This window comes from Mobula birostris, chromosome 26 (genome assembly GCF_030028105.1).
Source record: "Mobula birostris isolate sMobBir1 chromosome 26, sMobBir1.hap1, whole genome shotgun sequence".
Lineage (NCBI taxonomy): Eukaryota > Metazoa > Chordata > Chondrichthyes > Myliobatiformes > Myliobatidae > Mobula > Mobula birostris.
This window is the reverse complement of record NC_092395.1, coordinates 29010231-29032737: the sequence shown is the minus strand read 5'-3', so window position 1 is coordinate 29032737 and position 22507 is coordinate 29010231. Positions and strand designations below refer to the sequence as shown.

The 22507-nt window shown below is 44.3% G+C and overlaps 1 protein-coding gene across 1 annotated transcript in view; it reads left to right on the top strand.

Moving 5' to 3' along the window:
- Window positions 1-7223: 7223 nt before the first annotated feature.
- The window catches only part of yjefn3 (YjeF N-terminal domain containing 3), a 132315-nt gene continuing 117031 nt past the window's right edge, over window positions 7224-22507 (top strand). Inside the window, exon 1 of the mRNA XM_072244111.1 lies at window positions 7224-7288. Within this exon, the coding sequence (XP_072100212.1) occupies window positions 7224-7288 (65 nt within the window). The remainder of the gene's footprint in view (window positions 7289-22507) is intronic.

Below are 22507 nucleotides of genomic sequence, written 5' to 3'. Positions count from 1 at the left end.
CAAAAATATAAAAGAAAATACAAGAAGTTTTTTCAGATACTGTATATAAATTGTAAAAGAAGGATGAGAATGAATACAGACTGTTGGAAAATAATGCTGGAGAGGTAGTAATGTGGGACAAAGAAACTACTGACATACTTATTAAGTATTTTGTGTCAATCTTCACTGTGGAAGACACTAGCAGAATGCCAGAAATGTGAGTTTGTCAAGGGTCATTGCTATTACTAAGGAGAAGGAGTTTGGGAAGCTGAAAAGTGTGAAGGTAGGTAAGTCACCTGGACCAGATTGTCTACACCCCAGGGTACTGAAAGAGGTAACTGAAGAGATTGTGGAGGCATTAGTAATGATCTTTCAAGAATCACTATATTCTGGACTGGAAAATTGCAAGCGCCACTCCACTCTCTAAGAAGGGAGAGAGGCAGAAGATAGGAAATTATAGGCCAGTTAGCCTGACTTCAATGGTTGGAAAGATGTTGGCGTTCACTATTAAGGATGAGGTTTCGGGATACTTGGAGGCACATGATAAAATAGACCAAAGTCAGCATGGTTTTCTCAAGGGAAATCTTGCCTGACTCATCTGTTGGAATTCTTTGAGGAAATAACAGGCTGGATAGACAAAGGAGAGTTAGTGGATGTTGTATATGTGAATTTTCAGAAGGCTTTGACAAGGTGCCACACATAAGGCTGCTTAAAAAGATAAGAACCCATGGTATTACAGGAAAGGTACTAGCATGGATAGAAGATTGGCTGACTGGCAGGAGGCAGAGTGGGAATAATGGGGGCCTTTTCTGGTTGGGAGCCAGTGACTAATGGTGTGCTGCAGAAGTCAGTGTTGGGAATGCTTCTTTTCACATTACATGTCAATGATTTAGATGAAGAACTTGATGGCTTTGTAGCCAAGCTTGCAGACAATATGAAGATGAGTGGAGTGGCAGGTAGTGCTGAGGAAGCAGGAAGTCTGCAGAAGGATTTCAACAGATTGGAAAAATGGGGAAAATAAGTAGCAGATTGAATATAGTGTAGCGAAGTGCATGGTCATGTATTTTGGCAGAAAGGATTGAGGTGTAGATTATTTTCTAAATGTGGAGGAAATTCAAAAATCTGAGGTGCAAAGGGACTTGGGAGTCCTTGTGCAGGGTTCCTTAAAGGTTAGCTTGCAGGTTGAGTTGGTGGTAAGGAAGTATTCATTTCAAGAGGACTAGAATGCAAAAGCAAGGATGTAATGCTGAGGTTTTATAAGGCATTGGTAAGACTGCAATTGGAGTACTGTGAGCAGTTTTGGGCCCATTATCTAAGAAAAGATATGCTGGCATTGGAGAGGGTCCAGAGGAGGTTCACGAGAATGATTCCAGGAATGAAAGAATGATTGTACGAGGAGCATTTGATGGCTCTGAACCTGGACTCACTGGAGTTTAGAAGATTGAGCGGGGGGGGGGGGGATCTCATTGAAACCTATTTAATATTGAAAGTCCTAGATAGAATGGATGTGGAGGGGATGTTTCCTATAGTGGGGGAGTCTAGGACCAGGGGGCACAGCCTCAGAATTGAGGGACATTCATTTAGAACAGAGATGAGAAGGGATTTATTTAGTCAGAGCATGGTGAAACTGTAGAATTCATTGCCACAGACAGCTGGGCAGGCCAGTTCATTTGTTATATTGAAGGCAGAGGTTGATAGGTTCTTGATTAATCAGGGTGTTAAAGGTTACAGGGAGAAGTCAGGAGAATGGGGTTGAGAGAGACAATAAATCAGCCACGATAGAATGGCAGCGCAGATGCAATGGGCCAAATGGCCTAATTCTGCTCCTGCGTCTTATGGTCTGATAGTAAAACGTTAACTTATACTTTTTTCCACCCAAAGATTCTGCTTGAGCGCTGACTTCTTTGAGGTTTTTTTTGCCTTCATACAGGTGTCCACCAAGTTATGACAGGATTCTGTTCCTGAGAACTGTTTGTAACTCCAGCAGATGCTAGGTCAGAAATATGGCAACTGGCAATATATTTAAATGAAAACATAGGCTAACTGAGGGGAACATGTAGTTAAACAAAGGCATTTAACTCAGCCATTGAGATATTTTCATGAACTATGTTCCCACATGGCAAAAGATGCCTGCAGCCCCACAACAGCCAGCAAATCCTTCCCATGGATCTCCCGAATGCTCGCTTGTATGAACAGGCTTAAGGCAGACATTTGTAACTGGGGACCTCTACACGTTATGCCTTTCACCAACACTAGAGGTCAGTGTTTGCCTTCCGTCTCCCCTCTGCTCCGGTCAACTGCTCACTGATCCAAACTGAGACAGGCTGTTCATAGCATCAGCCACTGCACTTCCAATCATCAAGCCCTCTTCAGCTAATTGCTCAGATAAAGTTCCACAGAGACAGATAGCAGAGCAACGGGGAAAGGAAAGTTAAAAAAAATCTTTTTTTATTACAGTTTTCCAAAGTTCAGTTTGGCCCCAAAGCGTTTGCTGTGGATTATAGTCACCATCATAATGTAGGAAATATCACAACCAATTTACACACAGGAAGCTCCCAAATAACTGCAATGAGACAATGTTCAAACTGGCTGCCTTTTACTGATGTTGGTTGAGAATAAATATCAGTTAAGAAACTCTGCTGGTCTTAAAGATATCACTGTGACTTTGTCTCCTTCTCTCTGTATCCTCTAATTTAAGATCAAATGTCAATCCTCACTTTAAGGCAGGGATAGAGCTGTTTCTGTATACAGTAAAGCTCCCATGACAGTGTTCCTTCACACATTCGCAAGACAGGGAAAGCACATGAAAAGAAAAACTCATTAGACACAGGGTAAAGCTCACTCCACTCTGTCCCATCAAAAACTCCCAGACAGGGGCACCATGGGTTAGATGGAGTAAAGGCCTCTTAACACTCTCCCTTCAAACTCTTCAGGCTAGGGTTCATGGGGATTAGGTACAATGAACAGCCCTGTACATGGGACTCTGGCTCCTGCACTTCAAAACACCACTTTACAATTTCCTCTCACTTGCCTCTACCTCTGTAACCTCCATCTCCCTACAACCTCCGGGATCCCCATGCTCATCCATTTGGCCTCTGGATTACCCATGTTTCCATCACTGGTAGCCATGATTCCATCTGCTGGGCCAACACTTGGGACCTCTCCACATAAACCTCTGCAACTCTCCTTTGATCTTCTTGAGATTCTTTTATCCATCTCGTGGACCAAGCTTTTGTGCTCCTGTCTCAACTTATCTCACACGGATTCTGTTACACAGAGTACTACAGCACAGAGAAAGACTTTTGGCCTATCTAGTCCTTCCTGACCTGATCTTAACCCGAGTCCCATCAACTTGCACTAGCACTATAAGACCATAAGGTATAGGAGCAGAAGTAAGACATTCGGCCCATCGAGTCTGCTCCGCCATTCAATCATGGGCTGATGCAATTTTTCCAGTCATCCCCACTCCCCTGCCTTCTCCCCATACCCTTTGATGCCCTGGCTAATCAAGAACCTATCTATTTCTGCCTTAAATGCACCCAATGACTTGGCCTCCACAGCCGCTCGTGGCAACAAATTCCACAGATTAACCACCCTCTGACTAAAGTAATTTCTAATCTGTTAAGGCCTTTTAACATTTGGAATGCTTCTATGAGATTCCGCCTCATTCTCCTGAACTCCAAGAAATACAGCCCAAGAGCTGCCAGACATTCCTCATATGGTAACCCCTTCATTCCTGGAATCATTCTTGTGAATCTTCTCTGAACCCTCTCCAATGTCAATATATCCTTCCTAAAATAAGGAGCCCAAAACTGCACACAATACTCCAAGTGTGGTCTCAGGAGTGCTTTATAGAGCCTCAACATCACATCCCTGCTCTTATATTCTATACCTCTAGAAATGAATGCTAACTTTGCATTTGCCTTCTTCACCACCAACTCACTCTGGAGGTTAACCTTTAGGGTATCCCGCACAAGGACTCCCAAGTCCCTTTGCATCTCTACATTTTGAATTCTCTCCCTAACTAAATAATAGTCTGCCTGTTTATTTCTTCCACCAAAGTGCATGACCTTCCAACATTGTATCTCGTTTGCCACTTTGTCCATTCCCCTAAATTCCCCTACAGGATCTAAATCTCACTGTAGGCTCTCTGTTTCCTCAACACTACCCGCTCCTCCACCTATCTTTGTATCATTAGCAAATTTAGCCACAAATCTATTAATACTGTAGTCCAGATCAGTCACGTACATCGTAAAAAGCAGCAGTCCCAACACTGACCCCTGTGGAACTCCACCGGTAACTGGCAGCCAGCCAGAATAGGATCCCTTTATTCCCACTCCCTGTTATCTGCTGACCAGCCAATGCTCCACCCATGCTAGTAACTTCCCTGTAATTCCATGGGCTCTTATCTTGCTAAACAGCCTCATGTGCGGCACCTTGTCAAAGGCCTTCTGAAAATCCAAGTGCACCATGTCTACTGCATCTCCTTTTGTCTACCCTGCTTGTAATTTCCTCAAAAAATTGCAGTGGGTTTGTCAGGCAGGATTTTCCTTTCAGGAACCCATGCTGGCTTTGGCCTATCTAGTCATGTGCCTCCAGGTATTCCATAATCTTATCCCTAACTATCAATTCCAACAACTTTCCAACCACTGATGTCAGGCTAATAGGCCTATAGTTTCCTTTCTGCTGCCTCCCACCCTTCTTAAATAGCGGAGTAACATTTGCAATTTTCCGGTCATTAGCCTCTGGATCATATCATATCCCTTCGAACCGGAAAACCCCTTGAAAGTACAAATGCAAGATCATGTACACAATAGACAGGGTGGCTTGGTAGTGTAGTGGTTAGTAAAACACTTTGCAGTACCAGGTTCAATTGCAGCCGCTGTCTGTAAGGAGTCTGTACGTTCTCCCTGTGACTGCGTGGGTTTCCTCCGGGTGCTCCGGTTCCCCCCCACAGTCTGAAGACCAACCGGTTGGTTGGATAATGAACCTACCATTAGGTCATTGTAAATTGTCCCACGACCTGGGGATTGCTGGGCTGAGCGGTTTGAAGTGCCTGGAGGGCTTATGCCACACTGTATCTCAATAAACAAACAAACAAACAAATAGGTAGGTAAGTAGGTAGATAGATGAGATAGATAGCTAGATAGAATCATTCATTTTGTAGATGTTGGAAATCTAGGGCAACATGTATAAAAAGCTGGAGGAACTCAACAGGATCAGGCAGCATCTATGGAAATGAATAAACAGTCGACACTTCAGGGTGAGGCCGTTCTTCAGGACTGGGAAGTGGGCGGGGAAGAATCCAGAATAAGAAAGTGGGGAGAGGAAGGAGTACAAGCTGGTAGGTGATAGATGAGACCACGCGAGGGAGAAGAAGGATGGGTGGGTTACACAATGCAAGAGGTGTTTGGTTTCAACCCTCACCTCCATCTCTGGAAAAATGCCTGTGTGATTTAGCTGCTCTGAACCAAACCAGTCGTACGGTGGCACCACTGCCTGCAGCAACCTGGGGTTCAATCCTGACCTCGGGTGCCATCTGTGTGGAGTTTGTACTTTCTCCCCTGTGACTGTGTGGGGTTTAGTGTCCTTCCACATCTCAAAGACGTGTGGGTTGCTGGGTTAAAGGGTTGCTCGTGTTTAGGTAAGTGGCAGGATCTATGGGGAGTTAATGGGAATGTAGGGAGCATAACGCAGGATTAGAAGAGGATTAGTGTAATTGGGAGCTGGGTGTGCTGATGGGTCTGTTTCTGTACTCTAAGCCCTAACATCATGGCTTAAGAGGTGAAAATAAGCTCAATAAAAACAAAAACTTAGAAAATCATGATGACACAAAACTGCAGATGTTTCAATGTTGAGACATAAACAACCTGCTGGAGGAACTCAGCATCTGTGGCAGGGGGTGGGGGGGGAGGAATAGCTGACGTTTGGGGTCAAGTTCTGATGCAGGGTTTCAGCTGGAAACATCAGCAATTCTCCACCCTGCGGACGCTGCTCGTCCTGCTGAGTTCCTCCAGCAGATTATTTGTTGTTCTGCAATTGTGATCCAGTGTGTGCGAGCGTATAAATATGTGAGTGTGAACGGGGCGGATGTTTGAAGCCAGATTGTGTGTATGTGTGTGTGTGTGTGCATGCGCAACTTGAAAACTAAAGGTCATAAACAGGAAGCGTGGGCAAAATGTTCAGATTAGTAAACAGTAGTGGGAACACATTACCCTTATTTTTCTATCTCAACTGAGCTTCTTTCCCTTGAGTCCCTTGAAGAGCCAAGGGATTCATCTTTAAAATTTTGTGTCTGCAAAGAATTCCAGGATGGTTGGCAAGCCCATCACAAAGATCGACTAGGGCTCTAACTTCACTCACAAGGACGTGAAGACCTCTCTACCCCTCTTGAACAGTCTGCACGATTTTAATATCCAAACTCGACAGCAGGAGTTGCTGCCCCATTTATTCAGTTTGTTTTGTCTTAAAACTTGTCATGCCCTGCAACCTGACCTTCACCTTGACTGGCTGGCAGGGGATCGAAAATCATTACAATGGTACGTAAAAAAAATCCTTCTACTGTAGAGCGACTCTCCCTTTGCAGGTACAGTATGTCATGGCCAACATTCATTGCTACTGGTTTAATCAGCGGCCTAATGAAACACGTGGCTGCCAACTCGTGCACATGCTAAAATACGCACACACACACACACACACACACTCTCGAGTTCACACGATATATTACATTGTGCACTTAAATACAGATACATAAGCACATGCACAGATCTGATGACACATACACTCAGTTGTATGCACACAAACAAATACATATACAAAGACAAATAAACACACATCTACATGCACATGCGTATAAATATGCAACCCATATACACTTTACTCGGATATTCACAAACACACATTCATAATAGTTTCAGATGTACATTGGGTTTAAATAGAGCACACTCACAGACACATACACTCAAACAAGTACGTTCACACATTAAGGCTTACAGTAAATGGGCACAATTAAATTGAGCACAGAAGCTGGCCAATCTTGATGCAGCTACTGCTGGCCAATCCTGCTCTTCTCTGTTGGAGCTGATGTTCTTCTGATTGGCTGCTGCATCAGCCAGTGGGCAAGGTTACTGAATCACAAATGAGGATGCGATATATCTGTGAAGGCAGAGAGTCTGACAGCAGCTCCCAGCTTCAGCACCAGCATCTGGCATCACCTCTCCACTCTCTGGGCACTGTGCAAGGACATGGCCAGCACCATCCATGGCGTGGAGCCGGAAACTGGAGGAAACGAGCCTCTTAAATTCATCAGGTAAGCAGCAGCCAGCGCTGAGAGTGTCAGTGCAATTGTCACACTGATTCCCCGAAGGCTGGAAGGTCTGCACTGTTTTAAGGCTGCATCATTACAACAGGTTTGGAGCTCTTGTGCAGGAGATGTCTGTGAGGGATGAGTCCCATATGCTTTGTGTTTAAACCTGATTCATTCTGAAGGGGAACAGTGATTGTGGTAGAGCTCTCCACAAGCGTCCTGAGGGGATCGAGCTGCCGCTTGGCCAGCCAGCCAGGCACAGACTGCTCCATAAAGTTCTACATGGTTGTCTTGAGTGAAGTAGGTCCATGCTAAATGAGAAATTGCCTGGTTTAAGATTGAGCGTTATCCGTCCCTGGATTCAATTGAAATCTGCACATTGTTCTCCTTAATACCGGTGGCTGAGGAACGTGGAAGTCACTATCTCTACAGTTGACTGGCTGCCTCCCATGTTGCCCACCTGTCACTCAGACCTGCCCCGTGATTAAACTATAGGGTGTAAACCAGAGTGTAAGTGATGAATTTGCATTTTCTTCTGTTGGGTCGCCGGTGCCAATGTTGTGTCATTCTGAGTGGCCAGAGCTTGTCAGGGCAGCTTCCGGGTCAGAGGTCAAGTAAATAGTTTATTATTGTCACATATACTGAGATACATTAAAAGGATTTTGTTTACGTGCCCTCCAGACAGATCATAGTATGAAAGGAAAAAGAGGAATCCTTAATATAGTCTTATAGTTTGAGGGAGAGTGCAGTGCAGGTAGAAAAGTAATTTGTGAGGGCCATGACAAGGTTGAGTTCATCTTTATTGTCTGCTCAGAAGTCTCATAACAGCAGGATAGAAGTTGTCCTTGAGCCCAGCTCTACGTGAGTGGTGGAACGACGAGATACGGAGAAAGGTGTTGAAGCACACCAGGCATGAACATTCAGTTCAGAGGGTAAGGTATACATCTGACGATCTCCCAGAACTGGCGCATGTTATTTATTGCGTGTTGGTTTGAGGTCAGGGATTAGGAAGCACCAGTGAAAAACCTAACAGGAATTACAACAGCAATGGCAAAGCTGATCGCAGAGACGACAAACCTACTGCTGAGTAAGTTTGCTGTGTCGTGACAAGTGCCCACAGCCATACTGAAACCTGGGCTTTGCACCTTTCTTACGTACAAACAGACACATCAATTACCTCCCACCCTGCATCATCAGCGTTTGGCTTTTTGCCAAGAGAACAGGAGAGGGTCCTGCTCTCCCGATAAGAAGCCAACCGCTGATGACGCAGGATGAGAAGTTATCAGTGTGCCTCTCGGAATCTAACAACTCCAGCCTTCTCTCCCAAAGTGAAGCCTCCTGCTTGGGTGGGAACCTTGGAGGCTTTGCCTGATCATTCTGAGAGAGGTTGCTGGAGATTTGTAAGGACATTGTCAGGTGTGGAGCATCATGTCACGAGGAGAGGCTGTCCAGTCTGGTATCATTTTTACTTGGAATGTGGTAGAGACTGAGAAGACTTGTAATAATTGCATAAAATTATGGCCTTTTCAGGGTGAATAGGGAGAATATATTATGCAAGGTAGAAAGGTCAGATTTAAGATTATTTCTTTAAAAAACGCTTGTTCGTGGGGTGTGGAATTTGCCAGCAATGCCAACATTGGTTGTCCATAACTACCTGTCGCTAAACTGTGTGGGTAATTCAGAATTAGTTACACTGGCTGGTCTGGAGTCATGCAAAGGCCAGATAGGGACACACCTTGGTGACTAAATGGGTTTTTAAAGCAATCTGGTAGTTTTATGGTCACTACTGCTGAGACTGACTATTCCTTCAAACTCCAAAATTACTTAATTACTTGAATTTAAGTTGGCAAGGGGATTTAAAAGACACCTTTGACAGGTACATGCATAGGGAAGGTTTAGACCAGGGGTTCCCAACCTTTTCCATGCCATGGGCCAATACCACTAAGCAAGGGGTCTGTGGACCCCTGATTTAGATGGATATGGGCCAAATGCAGGCAAGTGGAGCTGGCTTAGGTGATCATCTTGGTTGGCATAAATGAGTTGAGCCAAAGGGTCTGCCTTCGTGCTGTACAATTTATGACTTTACGATTAGATGGGTGTGTTGAGAGAAAAACAAATTCACTCAATGAATGCGAGGGGCTGGAACCCATTGCCCAAAGAATAAAGTGTTCACCACATTCAAACTATAATTTGAAGATCTGTGACATGCAGGGACTGAGAACTGAGCACCTAATGTTCACTTATGGACTGAATTAATGTGGCCTTGTTGCTGCACATTCCTATGATTGTATTTTAAAAGCCATCCTTTCTGATTGCTCCCTGGGCAAAGTGACACTGGCTGGTACATTGCGTGAAACATGCTGGACCAATGCTGGGCTCTCTCATTCCTTGGACAGTATGCACAGGTTTCATCATTTTACCAGAGTGACATTAGCACCAATAAAGTTAAATTACATGGACTTGAGAACTTGAAGTTGGCAGGCGATCGGATTGAGACATGTAATGTTTATTGTGGAGTGGGTACAGAGAAACTTCTGAATGGGTTGCGAATAGGGAGGAACCACCAATATTTAACAGTAAGCAGGTCTTTTCTACCTGGTTGAAATCCTGAGCTGGTGAAGCTGCACACGAGTAGAAGGGTTTTGGAGTGGCAGAACTGTGCTGAGTTGGTGCACTGAGGGACATGGCTCAACATGGGTCCATAGCGATGAGAAGATCATCCAACTATAGTAAATCCAGTTGTGGAGCTGCTTTCCCTCCGCTCCAGTGACCCAGCCTGATCCTGAACTCTGCTGTGGTCTGTGTGCAGTTTGCATATTGCTTCGGTGATTTGGGTGCTCCAATTTCTTCACACAGTCTAAAGATATGCCTTCACCACTGTAAATTGCCTTAGTGTGTAATTGACTGGTAGAATCTGGGATAATTGAATGGAATGTAGGATAGTATGGTTTTAGTGTAATGGTAGATACCACAGACTTGATGGGCCTAATGGCCTTTCTCATTACTATATGGGGTGATGGGTCCGAGCAGCTCCTCTTTTTCTTTTGTCTTTTCTGTGCGGTTGGACTGTCTCAGTGAAGGTGGAAGTTTCAGCTCTTCACCAGTCTGAGGGATCAATGGGCACGTGTGTGGGATCCTGCATTAAGAGCTTTGAGAATGCTGGACCATTTGTGATGCCTGTCCTGTCCAAATATCCAATATCTATCCTGCAGTCCGCGCGCAGATAGAGGGCCAATATCCAATATCTACCCTGCGGTCTGCACGCAGATAGAGGGCCAAATATCCAATATCTACCCTGCAGTCCACACGCAGATAGAGGGCCAATATCCAATATCTACCCTGCAGTCTGCGTGCAGATAGAGGGCCATTTATCCAATATTTACCCTGCAGTCTGCGTGTAGATAGAGGGCCAATATCCAATATCTACCCTGCAGTCCGTACACCATCTTCAGCAGATAGAGGGCCAACATTTTGCATGAGCAGGGTGGGTTCGATTCTGAACTACAACAGCACAGGCACAGCATCAAGACAAGAGCAAAAAATTATTAGGATCTGGGAGACGCTGTCGCAGAAGGGAATTGCATATGGGAACATTACTGAGCTGTAATGAAGATGGGAATGCAGCCAGTTCTTTAAATGAAGGACCATAGACTCAATGGGTTGAATGGCCTTAATCCATTCAACATATTCTAAGATTGTAGGAAGGACTGAGGCCTTTGCCTCCCATGGGACAACTGTCTCGGCCTAAAGCCAGGACCTCTCCTGCAGCCTGTGATACCCAGCCACCTGTTTTGTGTGACATGATGAGACCACGTCAGCACCCCTCACCCGGGAAGGAAGTACATAGAAAATGACATGGAAAAGTTTACAGATCGGTAGGTCCTGGGACTATGGTCATCTGGGGTCTCTCAGTGCGTGTTGGCTGGTGATTGGTTCTTAGCGTTTGTCATTTGGGAGGGGTGTTACATTGCTCCTTCAGCTCAGAAGAGCAGAAGAGTACGTCCCAGTGCCTGGCCGTGATTGTTCATTCAGTCAACATTTCTCAAACATGTTATCATTGTTGCATTGTTGTGTGTGGGATCCTGTTGTGTGAAATTATCTGTTGCATCTGCTACAAAACGAATTGTGCTTCAGTGGTTGTAGTCCAGCTGAGCTTGTGAAAAGGCCAACGGGAAAACAATTGTGTCTTGTTGCTCCAAGGGATTGGCGGCTCTGGGGAATTATGGAAGCAATCCCATTGGACCAGTGGTGGGAGGGTTGAGGGCAGGGGCCAGCAGCTCTGATGCCTTCCACAGAGAATAGTTTGCCATTTCTGACACCTCCCTCCCCTTTCTCCATCTCCGGACACAACCTGTCAACCGACATCTTTTATAAAACCTACAGATATCCACAGTTATCTTGACTATACCTCTTCCCACCCTATCTCCTGTAAAAGTGTGATTCCCTTTTCTCAGTTCCCTTGCTCTGCCACATCTATTCCCAGGATGCAGATTTCCATTCCAGGGCATCAGAGATGTCCTCCTTCTTCAAGGATCGGGGTTTCCCTTCCTTCACCATTGATGCAGCCCTCACCTGCATTTCCTCAATTTCCTGAACATCTGTGCTCATCCCATCTTCCCACCGCTTCCACAGTGACTGATTTTCTCTTGACCTTGTCTATCATCCCAAGAGCCTTCACATCCAACACATCATCCTCTGCAACTTCCACTATCTCCCGAGGGAGCCTACCACTAAACGTATCTTTAACTCTCCCCACACCAACCACTCGCTTTCCACGGGGATTGCTTCCTCTGCAATTCTCTTGTCTATTCTTCCCTACTAATCTCTCTCCTGGCACCTATCCTTGAAAGGGGCCCAAGTGTTACATCTACACATTCACCTCCTCCCTCAATTCTGTTCAGGGCCCCAAACAGTCCTTCCAGGTGAGGTAACACTTTACCTGTGAATCTGCTAGGGTTATCTATCATGTTCGGTGTTCCCGATGCAGCCTCCCCTACACTGGTGGACCCGCCGTAAATTGGGGGGCCACTTTGTCGAACACTCCCACTCCATCCATCAAAAGTGGAGCTTCCCAGTGGCCAATCATTGTAATTTTGATTCCCATTCCAATTCTTACATGTCGATCCATGCTCTCTTGTGCCACGACGAGGCCACCCTCACGGTGGAGAAGCAGCACCTTGCATTCCATTTGGATAGCCAATTATCGATTTCTCCTTCTGGTAATTTTTTTCCCTCCCTCTCCCCTCTGCTTCTATTCCCCACTCTGGCCTTTTACCTCTACTCACCTGCCTATCACTTCCTCTTGGGTCCCCCTCCTCCTTCCCATTCTCCGGTGGTCCACTGTCCTATCCTATCAGATTCCTTCTTGACAGACCTTTACTTTTCGCACTCAGCTGGCTTCACCTATCACCTTTTAGGTCCCCTACTTCCCCTTCGCCCCACTGTTTTATTCTGGCATCTTCCCCCTTCCTTTTAGATAGATAGAGATATACTTTATTGATCCCAAGGAAAATTGGGTTTTGTTACAGCCGCACCAACCAAGAATAGAGCGTAAATATAGCAATACAAAAACCACAAACAATCAAGCAACAAAAAGCAAACTATGCCAGATGGAAAATAAGTCCAGGACCAGTCTATTGGCTCATTTTTCAGTCCTGAAGAAGGTTCTCAGTACAAAATGCTGACTGTTTAATCATTCCCATAGATGCTGCCTGACCTGCCAAGTTCCTCCATCATTTTGAGCGTGTTGCCTGACCTCACATTCAGGTCTGGAGCCAACCCCAGGCAATTCTTCCAGTACCATTGATTCTGCCTGTTGTTACTCCATCCACGTTCTGGGATCTTTGAACCTTCATATAAACAAATTGGCCTCTTTCTTCTTGGAGTACAAAGGAAATATCAAAACCAAAAGTACCAAGTGATCCATCTGATTAACCTCCTGAGGTTGCTGTCGTCTCAAAGGCCAAATTGATTTACTCCACCTGTTATTGAGAAGCTGCTGAGATCACTGCACATTGCAAAGGCTACGAAGCCAGTTATTCCAGCAGCAGCACTAAAATATACACTCAAAACAAGCCGAGTGGTTCCAATGCAGCCACTGTTCTGGTATCTATCTGATTACGCAGAAAATTACCCCAAACACAGGGCAAGTTCAATCTGGTCAATAGCATCAACTCCAATCTGGTCAATGCCATCAAATCCAATCTGGTCAATGCCATCAAATCCAATCTGGTCAATACCATCAAATCCAATCTGGTCAATGCCATCAAATCCAATCTGGTCAATGCCATCAAATCCAATCTAGTCAATGCCATCAAATCCAATCTGGTCAATGCCATCAAATCCAATCTGGGCAATGCCATCAAATTCAATCTGGTCAATACCATCAAATCCAATCTGGTCAATGCCATCAAATCCAATCTGGTCAATACCATCAAATCCAATCTGGTCAATGCCATCAAATCCAATCTGGGCAATGCCATCAAATCCAATCTGGTCAATACCATCAAATCCAATCTGGTCAATACCATCCAATCCAATCTGGTCAATACCATCAAATCCAATCTGGTCAATACCATCCAATCCAATCTGGTCAATACCATCAAATCCAATCTGGTCAATACCATCAAATCCAATCTGGTCAATACCATCAAATTCGATCCGCTCTCAGTCATTGGCAACTTGGTGGAAGTTGGTCTCAACACAGCAGTCAATTGGCACTTACTTTCACTCATAACTTGTCACCAGTGCCACCTTTGGTTTTTCCAGCCCACTCAGCTGACATCCTCATCACAGCCTTGGTCCAAGACTAGACCATTGAGTGGAGTTTCAGATCGGAGGTGAGAGTGACTGCCTTTGACATCAAGGTAGTGTTTGTCTGGTGTGGCATCAGGGAATCCTGGTAAGGCTGTAGCAAGTGAGCTGCAAGGGAAAGACTTTTAATGCGTGGAGTTATACCTCGTACGTTTCCCGTGTGGGTGATCTGTTAGCTTTTGTGTGAGGGAGAGGATTGAGGGCTTAGGGTTTGCGAGTTTTTGTTTCTTTTTCTTTTTTGTGTGGGGGGTGGCTGATGTCTTTTCTTTCAATGACTTCCATGGTTTTCCTGTTTTGTGGCTTTCTGGAGAAGACGTATCTCAGAGTTGTGTTCTGCACACATATTTTGATAGTAAAATGAACCTTTGAAACTTTGTACACAGAAAGTTCTCCATAGTTGTCAGAAGTCAGTCACCCCAGTGTCTGGGCAATATTGCAGGAGGTCCTCAGAGCAGTGTCCTTGGCCCAGCTATTTTCACCTGCTTCATTGATGATTCTCCTTCCATCATATTACCTTGGGAAGATTGCTGATGATTGCACAATGTTCCATCCCATTCACAACTCCTCAGCCAGTGAAGCAGCCATATCCGGATGCAGCCAGACCTTGAGAATCATCAGGCATAGGCTGATGAGCTGAGGATAATAATCATGTTATGGAAGTGCTGGATAATAATCACTGTCATAGTTTAACCACCCACTCTTAACATTTAATGGTATTATTACTGCTGAGTCCTCTACCATCAATATTCTGGGGAATCACTATTGACCAGAAACTCAGAGACATAAGAGATTCTGCAGATGCAGAAAATCTTGTGCAATATACATGAAATGCTGGATGAACTCAACAAGTCAGGCAGCATCTATGGAAAAGAATAAACAGTCAACGTTTCAAGCTGATACCCTTGTTAGAGAGGGAGAGAGAGAGAGTGACTGTGGCATGTCAAATTGTCGGGTAAACAGTCTTTGTTGACTGCAGGCCATGGTCTCTCTTTGGGTATTTGTTGTTGCTTGGTGGGTGGTGGGCACTGAGGCTTTCTGCTGAAATGGGTGGGTGGGAGGGGGGAGGTTGGTGCTTTGCTTCTGCTTGTGTGTGAATGGAAGGAGAGCAGGCTTTGAGGGGTCTAACGTTTTTCTGTCGTTCATTCTTTGGGGTTCTCTTCTGTTTTCGTGGATGTCTGTGAAGAGTAAGAACTTCAGGTTGTGTACTGTGTACATTCTCTGATATTAAATGGAACTACTTGAGCCATCAGGAGTGAAGAGTCATAGCTTGAAGCATGGGCAGTTTACTCCCCTCCTTAGGTACTGCCTGACCTGCTGAGTTCCTCCAGCATTTTGTGTGTGGTGACCAGAAACTCAAATGGACTAGCTAGGACCATTGTTACAAGAGTAGCCCAAGCGCTGAGACTCCTGCATTGTGGCTCACCCCTAGCACGCCCGGTAGGTGAAGAAATATTCTTCACTTGCCCGGCTGTGCATCTCCAAACAACCTCGTCAAGAAGTTTGATATTATTCAGGATGAAGCGATCCACTAACCTAAATATTCAGCCCCTCAACCACTGACATATCCTCAAAACAGGCTTGGGTTCCTCCCCAACAGCAACTCCCAAACCCAAGAAGGGCAAGGACACACCACGTAAGTGAACACCACCACCTTCAGATTCCCCTCCAAGTCATAAGCCATCCTGAACCTGGAAATACGTTGCCATTTTTTTCATTGGCACTAAGTTTAACTCCTTAACCTCCTTGCCAATGGTTCTCTGGGAGCACCCTCACCACCACCTTCTCAAAGGCAATTAATAAAAGGCACTAATTACTGGTATTACACACTAGGAGAAGATGGTTAAGCAGAAGATGGAGGAAGGTGTCAAGGAGGATGCGAAATGTGAACTATAAAAGCTGGCAGATACCTAATAATTCTCCTTCTGCTGAACACTCAGTGTGAGTGAGTGTGTGTGTGTGTGTATGTGTATGTAAGGTGGGGGTGAAATATAGGATGGGAAAATATAAATCAGAGACAGTCCAATCAAAATTAACCTGACAAATTTAGAACAAAATTCAAAGTAAATTTATTATCAAAGTATATATATGTCAGCATATACAACCCTGAGATTCATTTTCATGCAGGCATACTCAGTAAATCTATAATAGAAAAATAACCATAATAGAATCAACGAAAGACCACACCAACTTGGGTGTTGAACCAGTGTGCAAAAGATGGCAAACTGTGCAACTACAAAAAGAAATAAAGAATAATAATAATAATAATAATAAATAAGCAATAAATATTGAGAACATGAGACAAAGAGTTCTTGAAAGTTTTGGGAACATTTCAGTGATGGGGCAAGTGAAGTTGAGTGAAGTTATTCCCTTTGGTTCAAGAGCCTGATGGTTGAGGGGTTATAACTGTGGCTGAACCTGGTGCTGTGAGTCCTGATGCCCCTGTACCTTCTTCCTGATGGAAGCAGCAAGAAGAGAGGATGATCTGGGTGGTGGAGACCCTGATGATGGATGCTGCCTTTCTGTGACAATGCTTCATGTAGATGTGCTCAATGGAGGGAAGGGCTTTATCCCTGACGGCTGCTCATCCATTCCTCGCTGCACACCAGTGTCTGTATTATAAAATCTCACCACACCCCTGATAGACTGTGGTTAACCTACTGGACTAGCATCTAGGTACATATGTTTGAATCGTAGCATTGCAGCTGGAGCGTTGGGATTAAAGTAATCAGGACTGGAGTGAAAAGTGGTCTCAATTATAGCAGCTATGAAACAATTTGACTTACAGAACGCATTTGGCTGGAAAATGACCTCAAGGAAGGACATTCATCATTATTATCCAGTCTGGCCCGATGTGCCTCCAAACTTACTGTAGTTGACTTTCCTTTGAAGTGACCTGGAGGGCAATTAGAGCTGGACAACATACCTTGCCAGTGGTGTCAACATCCTGTGAATGAATGAACGAAGCAAACCAGAGTAACAAAACTCTTTTATTCCAGCTGTCAGCTTTCCAGTGGCGAGTCTGAAAATGTTTCATTCAATGTTTAACTAGTTAAAATGTCAACTGTGTTGTACTGCAACAGAGTGATGTGATCACACGCCCCATCACTGCTGCCCTGCAGTTTCTGTGGTATTTTTAATGTCATCTGAATCACTTCCAGCAGGTTCCAAAAAAAAGGTTATTTTGCAACTGTATTATTGAAATACTGGTAGCCCTTCAGGGAAGGCAGTGAAGGATTTTGAGCGAGAACCACTAATTACTGCAGGCAGAATGTTTACTGCCCCAAGCTACTGCCTCCCCTTCTGTTCCAATTTTCCCTCAGAGAAAAACAGAGAGGAAGATAAAGAAAGTGAGAGAAAAAGGTGCAGATAGAACAAGGAAGCGAGAATTATATAAGAGGGAATGAAAGGTATGGGGAGAGGAGCAAGAGGGAAAGCAAGATATGACAGTTTTTTTTTGTTTTTGAGCAGGAATTGGAAATAGTTCACTGAGTCACAAATTCATTCATAAGGATGTAAGACAGAATGAGGATAACCAAGCCTGCACATTGCAACCTTCAGATGTTAATTCAACTTGAAAGCACAGTCCACTCTCCCTCTGGGGTACGGTTGCTTTTAATGCTTTAGATCCATTCGTACTGAATTCACAGTTGCTGGTGTTGAGTGCCATCGAATTGTCGTTGACTCATGGTGACCCTATGGCTATGCAGTTGTCAAGATATGGATGTAGATTACCAGGCCTTTATTCCATGCAGATCCTGCTACTGCTGCTGCTGCCGCCCAGGTTGGCACCCTGGCCAGGTTCGAACTCAGGACCATTCGCCTCAAAGTCCAGTGCTCATGCCACTTCACCACCGGCCAGCCCATTAGCGACATTAGCACGAGGGATATGGAGGGGTTGGGCTGAGTGCAGGAAATTGGAACTGGCTGTGTGGACCACAGTGGTTAGAATGGACCAGCTGGGCCTAGGGGCCTGACTCCAGACTGCATTGATTATCACCCCATGGCTCTATCCCATCAATGACTAGTGAAAGGTATACTTTGCTTTATTCAAGCTTTAAATACAAAAAAAACATGCATGCACTCACGTCAAGACCAGAGGTCATCAATCCTGTTCAGAGTTGTGGTTTCCTTTTGATCCCTGAGTCATAGACTCTGACCTTCTCCTTGAGAGTGTTGGATCTGAGGTCACTCTGCCATCTTAGGCACTCACGGTGTCGTCTGATTCAGAACCTCTTATTCAACCTGATATTCTCCAGTGAGACAGCACCACATTAATATCTGGTCTAAGCTTAACCCATTTACATCCTTTTGCCAATAGGTTATCTATCATTCATTACACTTCAAGCTCCATTTCGCACTGCAGCAGTTGTGAAACACCCACGTTACTGATGCTGAACCAGTCAGATATAGGAGAGCAACACACACACAAAATACTGAAGAAACTCAACAGGAACTCTAACGAAGGAAATGAACAGCTGATATATTGGGCTGAGACCCTTCATCAGGACTCCAAAGAAGAGCAAGCTCCTGACATTTATAGAAAATCTTGATTCCCTGTGTTGGTTCTGTGACCAAGTCTCACATGTGGATATTTTGCTGTGTTCGCTGAGACCTGTGTTACCATAGTGATAGCTAGCTCTTCTGCCTGTTGTTGAGGCTTTGGATTGCATTGGCATTGTGTTTGAGAAAGCCCCATGCTTCTTATCTCACTACAACCAGATAGACACATTCCAATTAATTAGGCCTTTAGGACCATGTCATAATATAATGAGCTGACTTTGCAATTTATTGCTGCTGCATACGGTGGACTATCGTCCCTTTACTCATGCTGGACTAGATTATCCTGTAATCAATCAATGCTGGAGATTCACTCCAATTGTGTGGTTAGCAGTCCACCTGTGTATCCTCTGTTGACATTCTCAAAGAGCTCTTCACAGCCCATTAAATATCTTGTATGTGGTAACCTCCAGGTGTCTAAACGTTGGTTAAAACTGAAAACGCTGTCCATTCTCTGTTCTGGTATGGTTGTTTTTTTTTAATCTCTTCACTACCACAACACTACAGGATAGAGGCAGGTGCAAAGGGGTGAGAAAAATGTGTTGCCCTTGTCCTCTGTGCATGTTAGAGGTGGGTAAGGCCACTTAATTTGGTGAGAATCCACTACTGTATCAGCTCGTGGAATTACAGACGGAGAACACATGGCTTGTCCTTTCTTGCCTTCTTCCCTGAATCTTCCAATGGTCTTGAAACTCCCTGAGATTGTACCTCAGATTACAGAATCAGAATCAGGTTTGTAATCACTGACAAATGCTGTGAATTTTTTTTTGTTTTGTGGCAGCAGTGCAGTGCAATGCATAACAAATATTGGTATGTTACAAAAAGAAATATATTAAAACAAATAAATGGCGCAGAAAAGGAGAACAAAGTGATGAGGTAGTGTTCATGGGTTCTTGGACCATTCAGAAATCTGCTGGCAGAGGGGAAGTTGTTTCTAAAATGTCAAATATGTGCCTTTAGGCTCCTGAACCTCCTTCCTGACTGTAGCAATGAGAAGAGGGTATATTCTGTGTGGGGGTCCTCAATCATTGATTCTGCCTATTTGAGGCATTGCCTTTTGAAGATTTCCTTAACAGCAGGGAGACAAGTGCCCATGGTGGAGCTGGCTGAGTTTACAACACTGTCGTTTTTTCCCGATCCTGTGCATTGGCGCCTCCACACCAGACGATGGTGCAACCAGTCAGAACGCTCTTCACGGTACATCTGTAGAAATTTGTTAGAGTCTTTGATGACATACCAAATCTCGTCAAACTCCTAATGTAATACAGCTGTTTACGTGCGCTCTTTGCATGCCTCCTCGTCAACAACTGAAATTCTGCCAAAAACAGTTGTATCCTTGGCAAATTTATAGATTTCTGGAATCTTTCTCTGTTTGTGTGTCTTGATTTCAGGATCTTTCAATATCTTCTTCCCAGGCAAAGATGTGAAAACAAAGAGCCAGCCTGAAATATTGGACTTCAAAACTCAGTATAAACATGCAATGCATTTAATATCCAGCCAATGAAACATGAATGGTTAAAATGTTAATGAAGTAAAGGTTACGTTTCCTACTGGCGTGCAAATAAGCAACAATTAGTCAGCCTGTCTCGGTAACTGGTAACACTTCACATTCATTGTGTAAGGCGGTTTCTCACTCCTTTCTAGGTGTACTGAAAAAGCCCAAAGGCATTATTGGTTAGATCCAATGAAGTTAGAATTCAAACAGGTACATGCTTTCAAATCAAATACAACAACTCAATGACTGAGCTTTCTGAAAAGAGTAACCAAAAGGATTGATGAGAGCAAGGTGGTAGATGCTTAGCAAAGCTTTTGACAGGATTCCACTGGTCGACTGATCTGGAAGATGAGGTATCATGGGATTCAGGCTGAGCTGACTAATTGGATACAAGATTGGCTTGGTGGATGGAGTTGGAGGGTGGTAACAGGGAGTTGTTTTTCTGTCACAGAGATTGATGCTGGGTCCCCTGTTGTTTGTCATACAGAATAACAAATTTGGATAAGAATGTAGATGACATAATTAATAATTTTGCAGATTACAACAAAATTGATGGTGTGGTGGGTAGTGAAGAAGTTTGTCTAAGGTTACAACAGGATCTAGGTCAAGTAGGAAAATGGGTAGAGGAATGGCAGACACATTTCTCACTGCTGCCACCAGGAAGTACAGGAACCTGACCACCAGGTTCAGGAACAATTGTTACCCCTCAATCATCAATCTCTTGAACCAAAGGGGATAACCTCACTCAACTTCACTTGCCTCATCATTAAAATGTTCCCACAACCAATGGACTCACTTTCAAGGACTCTTTGTCTCATGTTCTCAATATTTATTGCTTATTTATTCACTATTATTGTTTCTTCTTTTGTATTTGCACGGTTTGTTGTCTTCTGCACTCTGGTTGAACACCCCAGTTGGAGGGTCTTTCACTGATTTTGTTATGGTTATTATTCTATAGATTTGTTGAGTATTCTCACAAGAAAATGAATTGCAGGGCTGTATATAGTGGCATATACTTTGATCTTTGAAAATATTGGAGAAACTCAGCAAGTCAAGTCGCATCTATGGAAGGGGCACCAGGAAGGGTCTTGGCCCAAAAAGTTCTGGAGGGGAAAAATGTTTATTCCCCTCCAGAACTACTGTTTACCCTGCCGAGTTCCTACAGCATTTTTTTGTGCATGCAGCTCAAGAGTTCCAGGACCTGCAGAAACTCTTGTGTAAACGAATGGCGAGTAGAATTTAACTCCGAAAAGTACAAAGTAATGCATTTTCAATCAGGATCAGATTTATTATCACCGACTTATATGTCATGAACTTTGCTGATTTGTTGCAGCAGTACAACGCAAATATGTAAGGTTGCTATAAATGACAGAATTAAATAAATAGTGATAAAGAAAAGGGATAACGAGGTATTGTTCATAGAATTGATTGTCTATTTAGGAATCTGATGGTGGAGAGGAAGAAGCTGTTCCTGAATTGCTGAGTGTGAGTCTTCAGGCTTCTGTACCTTCTCCCTGCTGGTACTAACGATAAAAGGGCATGTCCAGATGTGAGGTTAATACAGTATTTATATGTATGTGTGTGTGTGTGTGTGTGTGTGTGTGTAAAACAAGTTGCACTGATTGAACTCAATGGGCGTGTGGGTTTGCAACACTGTGAAATAAACTACCTGATCATTCATGACAATTGCGCGCACACACACAAGGCCTTTCTCCTGAAATAAGAACAGAAAATGTTGGAAACACTCTGCAGATCAGGAATGTTTGCAGAAAGAGAACATAGAACATAGAACATAGAAAACCTACAGCACAATACAGGCCCTTCGGCCCTCAGAGTTGTGCCGAACATGTCCCTACCTTAGAAATTACTAGACTTACCCATAGCCCTCGATTTTTCTCAGCTCCATGTACCTATCCAAAAGCCTCTTAAAAGACCCTATTGTACCCGCCTCCACCACTGTTGCCGGCAGCCCACTCACCACTCTCGGAGTAAAAGACTTACCCCTGACATCTCTTCTGTACCTACTCCCCAGCACCTTAAACCTGTGTCCTCTTGTGGCAACCATTTCAGCCCTGGGAAAAAGCCTCTGACTATCCACACGATCAATGCCTCTCATCATCTTATACACCTCTATCAGGTCACCTCTCATCCTCCGTCTCTCCAAGGAGAAAAGGCTGAGTTCACTCAACCTGTTTTCATAAGGCATGCTCCCCAATCCAGGAAACATCCTTGTAAATCTGCTCTACACCCTTTCTATGGCTTCCAGATCCTTCCTGTAGTGAGGCGACCAGAACTGAGCACAGTACTCCAAGTGGGGTCTGACCAGGGTCCTATATAGCTGCAACATTACCTCTTGG